The sequence below is a fragment of the Otolemur garnettii genome, unplaced genomic scaffold, assembly GCF_000181295.1.
Source record: "Otolemur garnettii isolate 467f Iridium unplaced genomic scaffold, OtoGar3 scaffold00232, whole genome shotgun sequence".
Classification (NCBI taxonomy): domain Eukaryota; kingdom Metazoa; phylum Chordata; class Mammalia; order Primates; family Galagidae; genus Otolemur; species Otolemur garnettii.
In genome coordinates, this window is record NW_003852627.1 from 467905 (window position 1) to 480738 (window position 12834).

At 48.2% G+C, this 12834-nt stretch overlaps 1 protein-coding gene across 2 annotated transcripts in view; it reads left to right on the top strand.

Moving 5' to 3' along the window:
• PMM2 (phosphomannomutase 2) overlaps window positions 1–12825 on the top strand; it is a 24755-nt gene extending 11930 nt beyond the window's left edge. Inside the window, exons 5-9 of one of the 2 annotated variants that reach the window (XM_023508214.1) lie at window positions 304–403; window positions 545–620; window positions 1972–2087; window positions 11104–11185; window positions 11367–12825. In XM_023508214.1, the coding sequence (XP_023363982.1) occupies window positions 304–403; window positions 545–620; window positions 1972–2087; window positions 11104–11185; window positions 11367–11368 (376 nt within the window). In that variant the 3' untranslated portion in view covers window positions 11369–12825. Of the gene's footprint in view, window positions 1–303; window positions 404–544; window positions 621–1971; window positions 2088–11103 lie in introns of both variants that reach the window. The other variant, XM_003802067.3, reaches the window with a different exon arrangement.
• The last annotated feature ends 9 nt before the right edge of the window (window positions 12826–12834 follow it).

Consider the following 12834-nt stretch of genomic DNA (forward strand, 5'->3'; position numbering starts at 1 on the left):
GCCTGTGGTCCCAGCTACTTGGGAGGCAGAGGCAGGAGACTCGCTTGAGCCCAGGAGTTGGAGGTTGCTGTGAGCTCTGATGCCATGGCACTCTACCCAGGGGGACAGCTTGAGGCTCTGTCTCAAAAAAAAAAAAGAAGTCACTTTTGGCTACTGTATTGTACAGCATTGTTGTGAGAAACGTGGGTCACATCAGTCTCTGATTTTTAGAATTTCCCAATCTCTTAGGTTGTTTATCTATCTATAATAGTCCCAAAATAAATAATGTGTTTTGGGCACCCTCTGTCACCCTTTCCTCCCCAGGGGTACTTTCATTGAATTCCGCAATGGGATGTTAAACGTGTCCCCTATTGGAAGGAGCTGCAGCCAGGAGGAACGCATTGAGTTCTATGAACTTGATAAAGTGAGTCTTCCTGAAATGTCCTTGGTGAATGGCTGGGTTTGTGAAAGTAAAATAAGACATACAACTTTGTAGCCAGTATTTGAAGTGTGCTTTCTTAAATTGCAGTATAATACACAATTGGTATCTTTTTGTTTTTCTCAGAAAGAAAATATAAGACAAAAATTTGTAGCTGATCTACGGAAAGAGTTTGCAGGAAAAGGCCTTACATTTTCCATAGGTATTGTATATTCAAATGTTTTGGTGCCCATTTGCCAGGAGTTTGTTATGGGCTGGTGAACTGTTGAGATTGGACTGCATCCTGTTTTCAGGTAGGCAGAGGGCTGAGTAAGTAGTCTGATCTGGAGAGGAGAACCAGCCACTCACTCTTCTGCAGAATTGTCCGTAGTGAGATGTGCCTGGTCAGGACGTGGTTTCCAGACTGTTAGTTCTGGTTCTAAGTTCTTAGCAGGATTCTTCCTACCTGCTCTTCTCCTGGTCAAAAGAGGGGCACTTTGATTAATGAAGAGTTAAGAACTTATCCTCACACCTTTGAACGGAAGAGAAGTGCTACAGTGATACCATGAGACAGGTGGAGTGTGAACCTCTTAGATAAACTCTACTGATTGTGTTTTGGAATTGTATTTCAATGGCTAGGAACCGCAGGAGTCAATTGGGTTGCTTTTAGAAAGCAAGGCCCAGAAAGGAGAAGAGTCTTGTCCAAGTTACAAAGTTTTTATTTACTGTGACAGCCAGTTTGTAAAGGTTTCTGGCGTCTAATGAAGACTTCTTCCAGCAGCATGGAAGTCTCAAACTTGTCTCTTAGTAGAATATGCCTGACAGTTGTTTTGCAAACTGATTTCTCTTGTCGGTGCTAATGAGTCATTGCTCAAAGACCTCTCATTTTGCCAGCTTTAATTAAGGTACAGGTTGTAGGAAAACCAGAAGTGCAAAGGACTTATGTATTAACAGATGAATGGGTGGATTTTTAAGTATCCCTGAATGGTGATGAGGTGGACCTCTTTCCAACAAAACTTTGGAAGGATTTTTGTTGCCCATGAAAGCTGCAAGATATGCTGGATGCAGCCTGCTTCCAGGCACTTCCCACCCGGGTGTGTTAAAGCTCAAGACAAATGCAACAGGCCAAAGCCATTACTGGATTTTTCTTTTTTTTTGGTTGCCATCGTCATTGTTGTTTTGGCAGGCCTGGCTGGATTTGAACCCGCCACCTTAAGTGTATGTGGCTGGCGCCTTAGCCACCTGAGCCACAGGCGCCAAGCCCCTTACTGGATTTTTCACAGCTTTCTTCATTTAAACCACTTACTTGACAGCGCACATAAATGAAATACATTTCTCATTCTGAATTGGCATTCTCTGAGTTTTAGACCCAGACAAAGTAATGTTGGAGAAAAACATGATGTAGAATTAATTTTAGAACCTGTTCATAAAGTATTGTAATAGCAAGTTAGGGTGTTAAAAACCAAATTTGGCAATCCAGTTGCTGACAGAGTAAATTACAAATTATTTTCAATGATGTGCCATTAGCCTCCTCTTCACCTTTAGCTTTTGTGTGTCTCCCCTCAACCCGGCAGGAGGCCAGATCAGCTTTGATGTCTTTCCTGATGGATGGGACAAGAGATATTGCCTGACACATGTGGAAAAGGAAGGTTTTAAGACCATTTATTTCTTTGGAGACAAAACCCTGCCAGTAAGTATGGAAGTGTTTTTGCAGTTTTGTTGTTCAATTTGGACTTGATCTGGAAAAACTGACAAATGTGCTCTTTTCTTTGTCACCTACACTTTATTCACTGGCCTAGCTCAAACTGAGGGATGGCTTCTGTCCTAGAGGGGGTATGACTGATGAAACCTCCCTCCCTTCTGAGCTCAGACACCTGACACCTCAGCCTGGCTGAGGATCAGACTGCATGTTAGTCAATCCTTTTCTGTTTGGCTTTTGAATTAAATATTGGCTACTTGAAGTGCCTTGCAGAAGACCAGTCCCTGGTGCTATTGTTAAACCTTCTCTGCATTTTAAAGCTCTTGCTGGTTTCTTTTTTTTTTTTTTTTTTTTGAGACAGAGCCTCAAGCTGTCCCCCTGGGTAGAGTGCTATGGTATCACAGCTCACAGCAACCTCCAACTCCTGGGCTCAAGCGAGTCTCCTGCCTCTGCCTCCCAAGTAGCTGGGACCACAGGCGCCCGCCACAACGCCTGGCTGTTTTTTTTGGTTGCAGCCATCATTGTTGTTTGGTGGACCCGGGCTAGATTCGAACCCGCCACCTTAGTTGTATGTGGCTGGCGCCTTAGCCACTTCAGCCACAGGCACCGAACCTCTTGCTGGTTTTTTTGTTTTGTTTTGTTTTGTTTGAGACAGAGTCTCACTTTGTTACCCTGGGTAGAGTGCCATGGCGTCATAGCTCACAGCAACCTCAAAGTCCTGGACTTAAGCAATTCTGTTGCCTCAACCTCCCAAATATTTGGGACTAGAGGCCTCTGCCACAATGCCCAGCTATTTTTTTAGAGACGAGGTCTCACTCTGGCTCAAGCTGATCTCGAACCCTTGAGCTCAAGCAATCCACCTGGCTAGGCCTCCCAAGTGCTGGGATTACAGGCGTGAACCACTGTGCCCGAACAGCTCTTACTGTTTTTATTTTATTTTTCCACTGTACTTTTGTCCTGAGACATTCATTATAAGGTAAGCACTGGAGTCACACATGTTAGAGGACAGTGAATCCTGTGAGTCTGAAACTCGAGTGGGGCTCAGTCCAAGGCAGTACACACATGGCTTAGGGGGCACTTTCCCTGAAGGGGTGTCACAATCCCAAGTTCAGGACCAAATCTTCATTGGAAACTGAGCAAGGCCCAGTGGAAAAGGCCACAGCAGTAGGACGAGTACATAGAAGAAACTTCCCCAGAGCCACCAAAGCAACTCTCTCTGGGACAGTGAGTCCCCAGCAGGTTGCAGAGCCACTGCTGCCATCGGCCTGAGAGGATGCTCAGCTCCAGTCACTCATGGTGCAGCCACAGGTCCAGCATCTCTGGGCCATCTCCCTTATTTTCCCTTGAGACAGGGTCTCCTCCTGTTGCCCCGGCTAGCGTACAGTGGCATCATCATAGCTCATTGCAACTTCAAGCTCATGGGCTCAGGAGATCCTCCTGCCTCAGCCTCCCAAGTATCTAAGACTTTAAGAGCCCTCCACCACACACCCCCTCCAAAGGAAAGACATGCTACAGCAGACTTTTGTAATGATGACATTCTTGCTGTATGTAAATAACCATCTAGAAGCTTCATTTGGGACTTTGTGGAATGGAATGCAGTTCTTACATAATCAGAAAATGACTTTTGGAAATTTTACATTTGGGAATTAAAAGGTTTCCTATTCTGTTTAACCATTCCACCATTCCATTATATTACCATCCATTGATTCTATTTTTTTTTAAATCCTACCTACTGTTTAAAAAGAAATACTTTTGTTTTTTAAGAGACAGGCTCTTACTCTACTGCCCAAGATGGTCACATGAGTATAGTTTATTGCAACCTATAATTCCTGGGCTCAGGCAGTCCTCCTGGCTTAGCCTCCTGAGTAGCTAAGACTATAGGCACTCATCACCACACTTGGCTATTCTTTTTAAAATTATTTATTTATGTATTTGAGAGACAGAGCCTTGCTCTGTTGTCCCAGCTAGAGCACAGAGGCATCATCATAACTCATAGTAGCCTCAAATGCCTGGGTTCATGTGATCCTCCTTCTTGAGCTCCCAAGTAGCTGGGACTAAAGGCACCATCACATCTATTTAATTTTTCTATATATTTTTTTGAGACAGAGCCTCAAGCTGCCCCCCTGGGTAGAGTGCCATGGCATAGCTCACAGCAACCTCCAACTCCAGGGCTCAGGCGAGTCTCCTGCCTCTGCCTCCCAAGTTGCTGGGACCACAGGCACCCGCCACAACACCTGGCTATATTTTTTTGGTTGCAGCCATCGTTGTTTGGCGGGCCCGGGCTGGATTCGAACCCACCACCTTAGGTGTATGTGGCTGGCGCCTTAAGCCACTTGAGCCACAGGCGCAGGGCCAATTTTTCTATTTTTTAATAGAGATGGATCTGGCTCTTGCCCAGGCTGGTCTTGTACTCCTAACATCAAGGGATCCTCCCACCACTGCCCTTTCAGTGCAGGACTGCAAGTTTGAGCCACCATTCCCGGTATTTTTTTTTTTTTTAATTTTTTGTAGAGACAAGGTCTCACTCTTTTGCCCAGGCTGGTCTTGAACTCCTGGCCTCAAGCAATATTCCTACCTTGGCATACTAGAGGAACATCTGGGTTGTTTAAGAATTTATTTAGGCTTGGCACCTGTAGCTCAAGTGGCTAAGGCACCAGTCACATACACCAGAGCTGGCGGGTTCAAATCCAGCCCGGGGCTGCCAGACAACTACAATCAATAAATAGCCGGGCATTGTGGTGTGCACCTGTAATCCCAGCTATTTGGGAGGCTGAGGCAAGAGAATTGCTTAAGCCCAAGAGTTGGAGGTTGCTATGAGCTGTGACGCCATAGCACTCTACCCAGGGTGACAGTTCGAGACTCTGTCTCAAAAAAAAAAAAGAATTTTTTAGGCTGGGCTCCCATAGCACAGTGGTTATGGTTTTAGCCACATACACCGAAGTTGCCGGGTTCAAACCCAGCCTGGACCAGCTAAAACAACAATGACAACTGCAACAAAAAATAGCCAGGCTGGCTCAGCACCTGTAGCTCAAGTGGCTAGGGCACAGCCACATACACCAGAGCTGGCAGGTTCGAATCCAGGCTGAGCCTTCCAAACAACAATGACAACTACAACCAAAAAAATAGCCAGGTGTTGTGGGTACCTGTAGTCCCAGCTACTTGGGAGGCTAAGACAAGAGTATCACTTAAGCCAAGGAGTTGGAGGTTGCTGTGAGCTGTGATGCCATGGCATTCTACCCAGGGTAACAGCTTGAGGCTCTGTCTCAAAAAACAAAAAAACAAAACACTAAGACCTGCCTTCTTTTTATATTAAATTGTGCAACATTTTTTTTCTCCAGAAATATTAAAATGTGTCTTTTTTTTTTTTTTTTTGAGACAGAGCCTCAAGCTGTCACCCTAGGTAAGAGGGTTATGGCATCACAGCAACCTCCAATCCTGGGCTTTGGCCATTCTCTTGCCTCAGCCTCCCAAGTAGCTGGGTCTATAGGTGCCCGCCACAATGCCCAGCTATTTTTTGATTATAGTTGTTATTGTTGTTTGGCAGGCCCGGGCTGGATTTGAACCCGCCAGCTCCGGTGTATGTATGTGGCTGGTGCCCTAGCCGCTGAACTACAGGTGCCAAGCCAAAAGGTATCTTTTAAATTAGCTTAGACAGAAGTCCATATTAGCATGGAGTCAAGAGGCAGTGGGCTTTGAAACCAAGATGACCCAGCTCTGACCCCACCACTCACAGGCACGGTGACCTCATCAACCCAGGGAGGGTTTCGTTCCTCTTTTGAAGGAGGTGTGTGAGAGTGAAGTGAGGTCATATGAGAAATGTGGTCATTGCGGGGCCTGGCTCAGGGAAGACAGTCTGGATGTGCCTCTTTTCTAGCAGAGGTTCTAGTCCACAACGTGCTTCCTTTACCTTTGTGAGAAAGTTATGAAAATGTTCATCTGTTAAAGCTGGTTCATGGTGGCTCATGCCTGTCATCCCAACCCTCTGAGAGGCCAAGGAGGGAGGATCACTTGAGGCTAGGAGTTTGAGACCAGCCTGAGCAACATAGTGAGATTCCCGTCTCTACAAAAAAAGTAAGAAAAATCAGCCAGGCATGGTGGCGGCACATGCCTGCAGTCCACAGACCGAAACCTTGCCTCAGAAAAAAAGATGTTCATCTGTTATTGAGGCTGTTACACGAGAGGGGCTGGCCCAATGTCCCTGGGAGACGGTGACAAGTTGCCCTTGTGCGGTAGTGCATTCCTACAGGATCGAACTGATAATTGGTGGACCATGTCTTCCTGTCCTCAGGTTCCCAGTTAGGACAGGAATTGGTTTTGCAATCCTGAACTATTCACTGATGCTTGCATCTGCTGCTCTCAGCGCTCCTGAGTGCTAATGAGGCCATGGAATGTACTCTGTGGACACAGGTCCATCTTATTACATACTCGTTTCTGGGGCAAAATTGTTACAGCCCTGGGTGCTGTAGTTGGCCAATGGCAGGCTTAGCTTAGCCCCGTGCTCCCGGAAGGACCCTGAGTGAATTGCTACTCCCCAGAGGCTGCTGCCTGAACAGATTAGAGATAGTTGAAGCAGACTGTGGTGTCTCAGCCCAGCTGGGGAGCTATTCTTCTGGCTCCTGTGTAGGAGGACAGGAAGCAGGTACCACTCAGGGGAAACAGGTTTCGAATGTGCCCTGGGGTCTCTGCCAGCCTGCCTTGCCGCTAAAGCCAGACTCCATTGAGCCCATGGCCCCGCTGATCCTGAGAACGGATGGTGGCTGACTGGACAAGTATCCCTCCCTCTGTGCCAAAGCTCTTCTGTTCAGGGAGACACAGGCTTCAGCTCCCTGGAGTCCACTGGCACTGGCACTGACATCACAAATTTGGCATCTCCTGCTTATTAGCTATCTCCTCTGCCCTCCAGAGCTAGAGGCCAGAGGAGGGGTTTGTACTCAGAGGGGATTGTTCCACCCCTCTCCTTCAGCTGCTCACCCCCCGTATTTGGGAATCACCTGATCACTTTTCCAAACCTCATGACCCTGCCCTGCCCACAATGTGCCTTGTTTTTGTTTTTGTTTTTTGCAGTTTGCCGGGTTGAACCCACCACCTCTGGTATATGGGGCCAGTACCCTACTCCTTTGAGCCACAAGGCTCTCCTGGAGACTCTACCACCAGGGAGAGCTACTGCTCTAGGTGTTGTGAGGGCAGCTTCTTGTCTTGTTGGCTTCTGCACCCATAATACCTAGAAATTTGATAAATTCTTGTGAAACTGAGCTGAAATAAATGTCTGCATGCAGCAAGTGCCCACTGGCCGCTGGGCACACAGGCCAGGACCCTACTCCCCTCTTCAGTTCTGAGTCAGCACCAGCGTGTGCAGAGAAAGAATAGGGGAGACTCCACAGCCCCCCGGCTGTGGGACATGGCCAGGCTGTACCTTGTTTTGTCCTCAGACCTTGGGCCTTTCAGGGATTTAAATATTAATTGGCAGGTCTCACTGAGCTGTGGCCTCCTTTAGCAGGTACAGAAATCTGATCCCGCTTTCATCCCTCCCCTCCTGCCCTCTCTTTATCTTCTCTCAGGAATAGGGTTTTTGTTCTGGGAGCGTGGGGGTGGCAGAGTTTCCCCAGGCATTGAGTAACCTTAGTGCATATGCAAATCCAGTGCCTGAGACTTCCTGCTCTCCGGCCTTATTATTCTAGAGGCCAGCCGGCTTTCACTGGCTGGGTTTGGGTCCTGGCCTGCACCTACTCTGGTATGTAGACTTGAGAGTCACAAAGGAGGAAATAGGTCCCTTGGCTGGAGGGATAGAACGGTGGAGGTGGGCTGTGTGATAATGCAGATGCTCTGACAGTCCCTCTAAATGGGCCTTGGGTGCAGGGACCCAGCCTGCCTGCGGGAGGGTTTCACCTCTCTGAATGTGTTGTGATCCTCTGGACCTGGCTCGATTCAGTGCCAGTGAGTTACACTTATGCACAGCCCACCCTCATTCCACAGACAACTCCCTCCCTGCCCCACCCCTAGCCGGGCCACAGGAGGCTCCTGCCACATTCTGCCGCCTCTGTCAGGCATGCCTCTCTCCCTGAGAGTGCCATCTCAGAGGGGCAGGCCTGGCAGCTGTCACACAGGAGTGCATCAGCCCCTTTCGCTTCAGGGTCTCCTCCCAGGTCATGCTTTCTGCCCCCATTGTACCCTGGCCGGCCCCAGGAGGCTCCTGACTGCTCAGCTTCCATGCTCTTGTCCCGTCCATTTCCCAGAGAAAGCCTGTTATAAAGTTATCTGATGGTGTCCCAGGCTTGCAGCCTTCTGGTGGCTTCACAGGAACTCCCCTCCAGGCTTGGCCCCTCCATCACCCCTGGGGCAGGTTCTTACCTGCTGCCTTCCCAGAGAGTCACATGACCTGGCCCCTCACCTCACATCCCTGGTCAGAAGCCCTCCCTGTCACTTTGGGTCCCCTTGCTCAACAAGGTATCACAGAGCCATGTGTTCATGGCCTGTCTTCCAAGTGGCCCCCATAGCAGCCCTGGTATGGGTTTGGTTTGTGCTGTATCTCCAGCTTCCAAAAGCACCACTGACAGGAAGTAGGTCCCCACGAAGGCTGTAATCTCAGGTAGCGAGTGACACGGGGGTGCATGTGTCCCAGAGAGATGTTTCCTTCTTCCAGAGTGGGCAAGAGTCAGCTTTGCCTTTGTTGGGACTTTGTGACTTTTATCCATGATGCCATTCCTGAGAGAAACCTGACTTTTTTAGTCTTAAGAATTACTAGACCAGGGTGGTACCTGTGGCTCAAGAGAGTAGGGCACCGGCCCCAGCCAAACTGCAACAAAAAAATAGCTGGGCATTGTGGCGGATGCCTGTAGTCCCAGCTACTTGGGAGGCTGAGGCAAGAGAATCACCTAAACCCAGGAGTTGGAGGTTGCTGTGAGCCGTGTGATGCCACAGCACTCTATAGACGGCAATAAAGTAAGACTCTGTCTCTAAAAAAAAAAAAAAGAAGAAAAAGAAAAGAAAATCCAGGCTTAAAAGAATTAGACTCCCCTCTCCTCTAAAAAAAAATAATAATTATTATTATTATACCTAACTTCATCATTATTATACCTGATGTATTTGTGCAGGTATTAATGCTGGCCACAACTCAGGGCTGGTATGAATGGACCCAGGGACATGGCCTCCTAACGTGACTCACCCAGTGCTCTTAGGCTCCCTCATGGAGTCTGGGACTTCACCCTCACCTGGGGGAGCTGTGCTCAGGGTTGGGTTATTCCTCAAAAGTAAAAGCATTAGTGATTTTTTAATTTTTTTTGAGACAGAGACTCACTTTGTGGCCCTCGGTAGAGTGCCATGGCATCAGAGTTCACAGCAGCCTCAAACTGTTGGGCTCAAGTAATTATCTTGCCTCAGCCTCCCAAGTAGCTGAGACTATAAGCACTGCCACAATGCCCAGCTATTTTTAGAGATGGAGTCACTCTTGCTCAGGCTGGTCTCAAACCCATGAGCTCAGGCAATCCACCCTTCCAGACTGCTGGGATTACAGGCCTGAGCCACCATGCCTGGCCTAATTAATTATTTTATTTATTTATTTATTTATTTTGAGACAGGGTTTCATTATGTCACCCTCAGTAGAGTGCTGTGGCATCACAGCTCACAATAATCTCAAACTCTTATGCTTAAGTGATTCTCTTGCCTCAGCCTCCCAGTTGCTGGGGCTACAGGCTCCTGCCACAACACCCGGCTGTTTGTTGTTGTTGTTGTTGTTGTTGTTGTCATGTTTGTTTAGCTGGCCCTGGCCGGGTTCGAATCCAGCAGCTCCAGTGCATGTAGCCGGCGCCCTAACCACTGAGCTACGGGCGCTAAGCTTAATTCTTTAAAAAGATACCAGATTTTCTTGTAGAATCACATTTTTCTCCATATTGGCTTTATTCTCTGTGCTTTAGGAGAAAAAAATCCATTACCTCTGCAGTTATTTTTATCATATTATAAACTAATTGATTTTTTCATAGTTTTGAGTTAGACTGCTAATCCAGTTTTAGGAGGAAAATATGGAAAATTCCAAGATAAGAAAAGCAGAGGCCTTCCTACAGGACTCAGCTTGGGGCAGGTAGCCTGATTCAGTAGTCTGAGACCTCGGGGTTGACACAGGCCCTTAGGAAAACAGCCTTGCTGAGGCCTCTGTTTCCCCATTTTACCAAGGTGTAGCTCATCCTTGCCCTGAACCCCTGGGGGCACCCTAGGTTCCTGTAAATGCCTAGAAAGCTGCCCTAGCCACGGTGCTAGTGTTGGTGCTCCATCATTTGCACCAACACCAACACCATTTCCAGGGGCTTTTCCCGTCTCATTTGCTTCTCACCACAGGGGTGTGGGTGAGGTTCCACCATGGAGTTTGTGCAGCCACACCCTTAGTCAGTGGTATAACCAGGATGTAACCCAGGCCACTAATTCCAAAGACCCTTCTCTCAGACACCAGCTGCAAAGGGGGAGAGGGGTGTGTAAATTAAAATCTAATCCATTCAGTTCCTCTGTCACACTAGCCACACCAAGTGGGCAGTAGTTGCATGTGGCCAGTAGCTGCCATCACCATGGCATTGCTCGTCCATCATCATAGGAAGTGCCATGGGGAGCCCTGTTCCAGGCTGTGCCCTCCTAATGCTCCCTAACTTGTTAGAGAAATTTGGGCACAGCTAAAACAGACTGATGGCTGTAAGGATCCTGTCACTTGCTGTGCCTTTTTTTAATAGAAAAATAAGCCATAGACAGATCTTTGCAGGAATGTCGTGATTTCTTTCATAGGCATAATTACATGTTCCAAGCCAAACTGCAGTTCAAGAGAAGGTTATAAATCTCTTCTCAATAATAACTGCACTCATGATGTTCCTCTCCTAGAAACTAAGGAGTAGGTAACTGAAAAAATTTTCCATGCCCAGGAAAATCTCAAGTTCATCATTTCTCTGGTAGCCTCAGGCCCCAGGTTTATAACAGCAAGGGCCCGAGACTAACAAGACGGGGCCTTCACCTGTACTTCATGTCTTTGTAGGGTGGCAATGACCACGAGATCTTCACAGACCCAAGAACCGTGGGCTACACTGTGACGGTGCCAGAGGATACACGCAGAATATGTGAGGAGCTCTTCTTCTGATGGGGCAAGGGGGATCCTGGTTACTTGTTGGCTGAAGCTGAGGGCCCTCCCACATGCTCACACCCGCTTCTGCCCCAGCTGGACCCTGTGCCACTCCCCTGATCACACATGGTCTATACCTCCAAAGCCTCAGAGTAATTGCCTTCCACCCCCAATGCTAGGAGTAGCTAGAAGAGAGAAGAAAATACTCTTTGAGAATGGCTCAAAGGACTACCTCCAGCAAGATTCATGCCCTAGCCCTCCCAGACTAGGACCTGCAACTTCCCCACCACTCTAGGGTGTTACAGAAAGAAAGAACATGCCCGGATCCTCCCAGTTTATGGGCCTTATGAAAACATAAGAGGTGTTCGTGTTTGGACCCCTGTGTCAACACTGAAAAGGAGGATCTGGGGATGACAGAATAAGGACAAGCCATCTGCAGTGACCTACCCTGTGACAGAAGTTAGAAACACTCCCTGAAATGAAGATCCTTCCTGCATCGGCTGGAGGGGGGAGTTGCTGTGGGAGGCAGAACCAGGAGGGGCTACAAGTACTGTTTTCCAAGCGGCTTCCTGTTGGCTCCTGTTGGCCAGGCTAAGGCCTGCCGGACAGGTGGCTGGCCCATGACTCCGGCCCATGCTGTGCTCACTGCACTTCAAGGAGCCTGCTTTTCCATGACTTTCAAGATGGGTGGAAAAAGGAATCAACAACCCTGTGGAGAATTGGCGCTGGCAGAATGTTCCATCCCTAGAGAGTTCAGAGAAGCCCACTTGGGAGTTCAAACTTCACCAAAAGGACCTTCTCATCAGACCTGGCTGGGCTTCCCAGAGGCGCTCACCCCTGGTTTCTCAGGTTTAGGGGAGAGCCTGGCTAGGTGTAAGAACGTCCACCTTGGTCCCCTCAGCCACTTTTACTAACTACAACTGGGCCTGCAGCCCTCACTCCTCCTCTCTACACTCTGCAAGCTCTTTGGGAAACTGGAAGGAGGTTCACAGGCCTTGTCCAGAACACAGTGGAAGAGAACTAAAAAAACAGTTGATATGTTGCTTTTGGGATGCGGAAATACTGGGACCCTCGCACCCCTCTGCATACGGTGCTGGGGTGGCCTGGCCTCTGCTGGGTGCTGCCTGCCTGAGCCTGGCTGCTCTGCACTTCCCACCACCTACAGCCCAGCTGGGCCCCTCCAGACTGCCTGGCCAGACTGGCAGGAGCCCCTCATCTCAGGGATCCCTAAAACATGGCTGTCCAATATGGTGTTTTTCTGTGTTAAATTTCACAAATGACCTTTCAGAATGAAAGGTAGGGTACTAAAGTGATTTTTTTTCCTATCTCTAATTGATTACTGTTTCCTCCTTTGATTGGCAAGTGAGTGGTTAAGTGAAAGATTTGCAATTATATCTTAGATTCTGGAAGGCCTTCTAGATCTGAGAACCCCTTTCTTTGCTCTGGTATTTCTGTGATGTTAGGAGCCCCTCACTCTGTCCGAATGTTTTGCATCCCTGTTCCTGACACACAAAACCCCCCCACAGCTTTCCTGCCCACTTAGATCAGCATCCACAGTTCCCTACACATTTCCTTACCGTGTCAAATCAAGATCACTAAGTCTTACTCAAACCTGTCTTTACCTTCCCTGAAACTCACTGCCTGAGG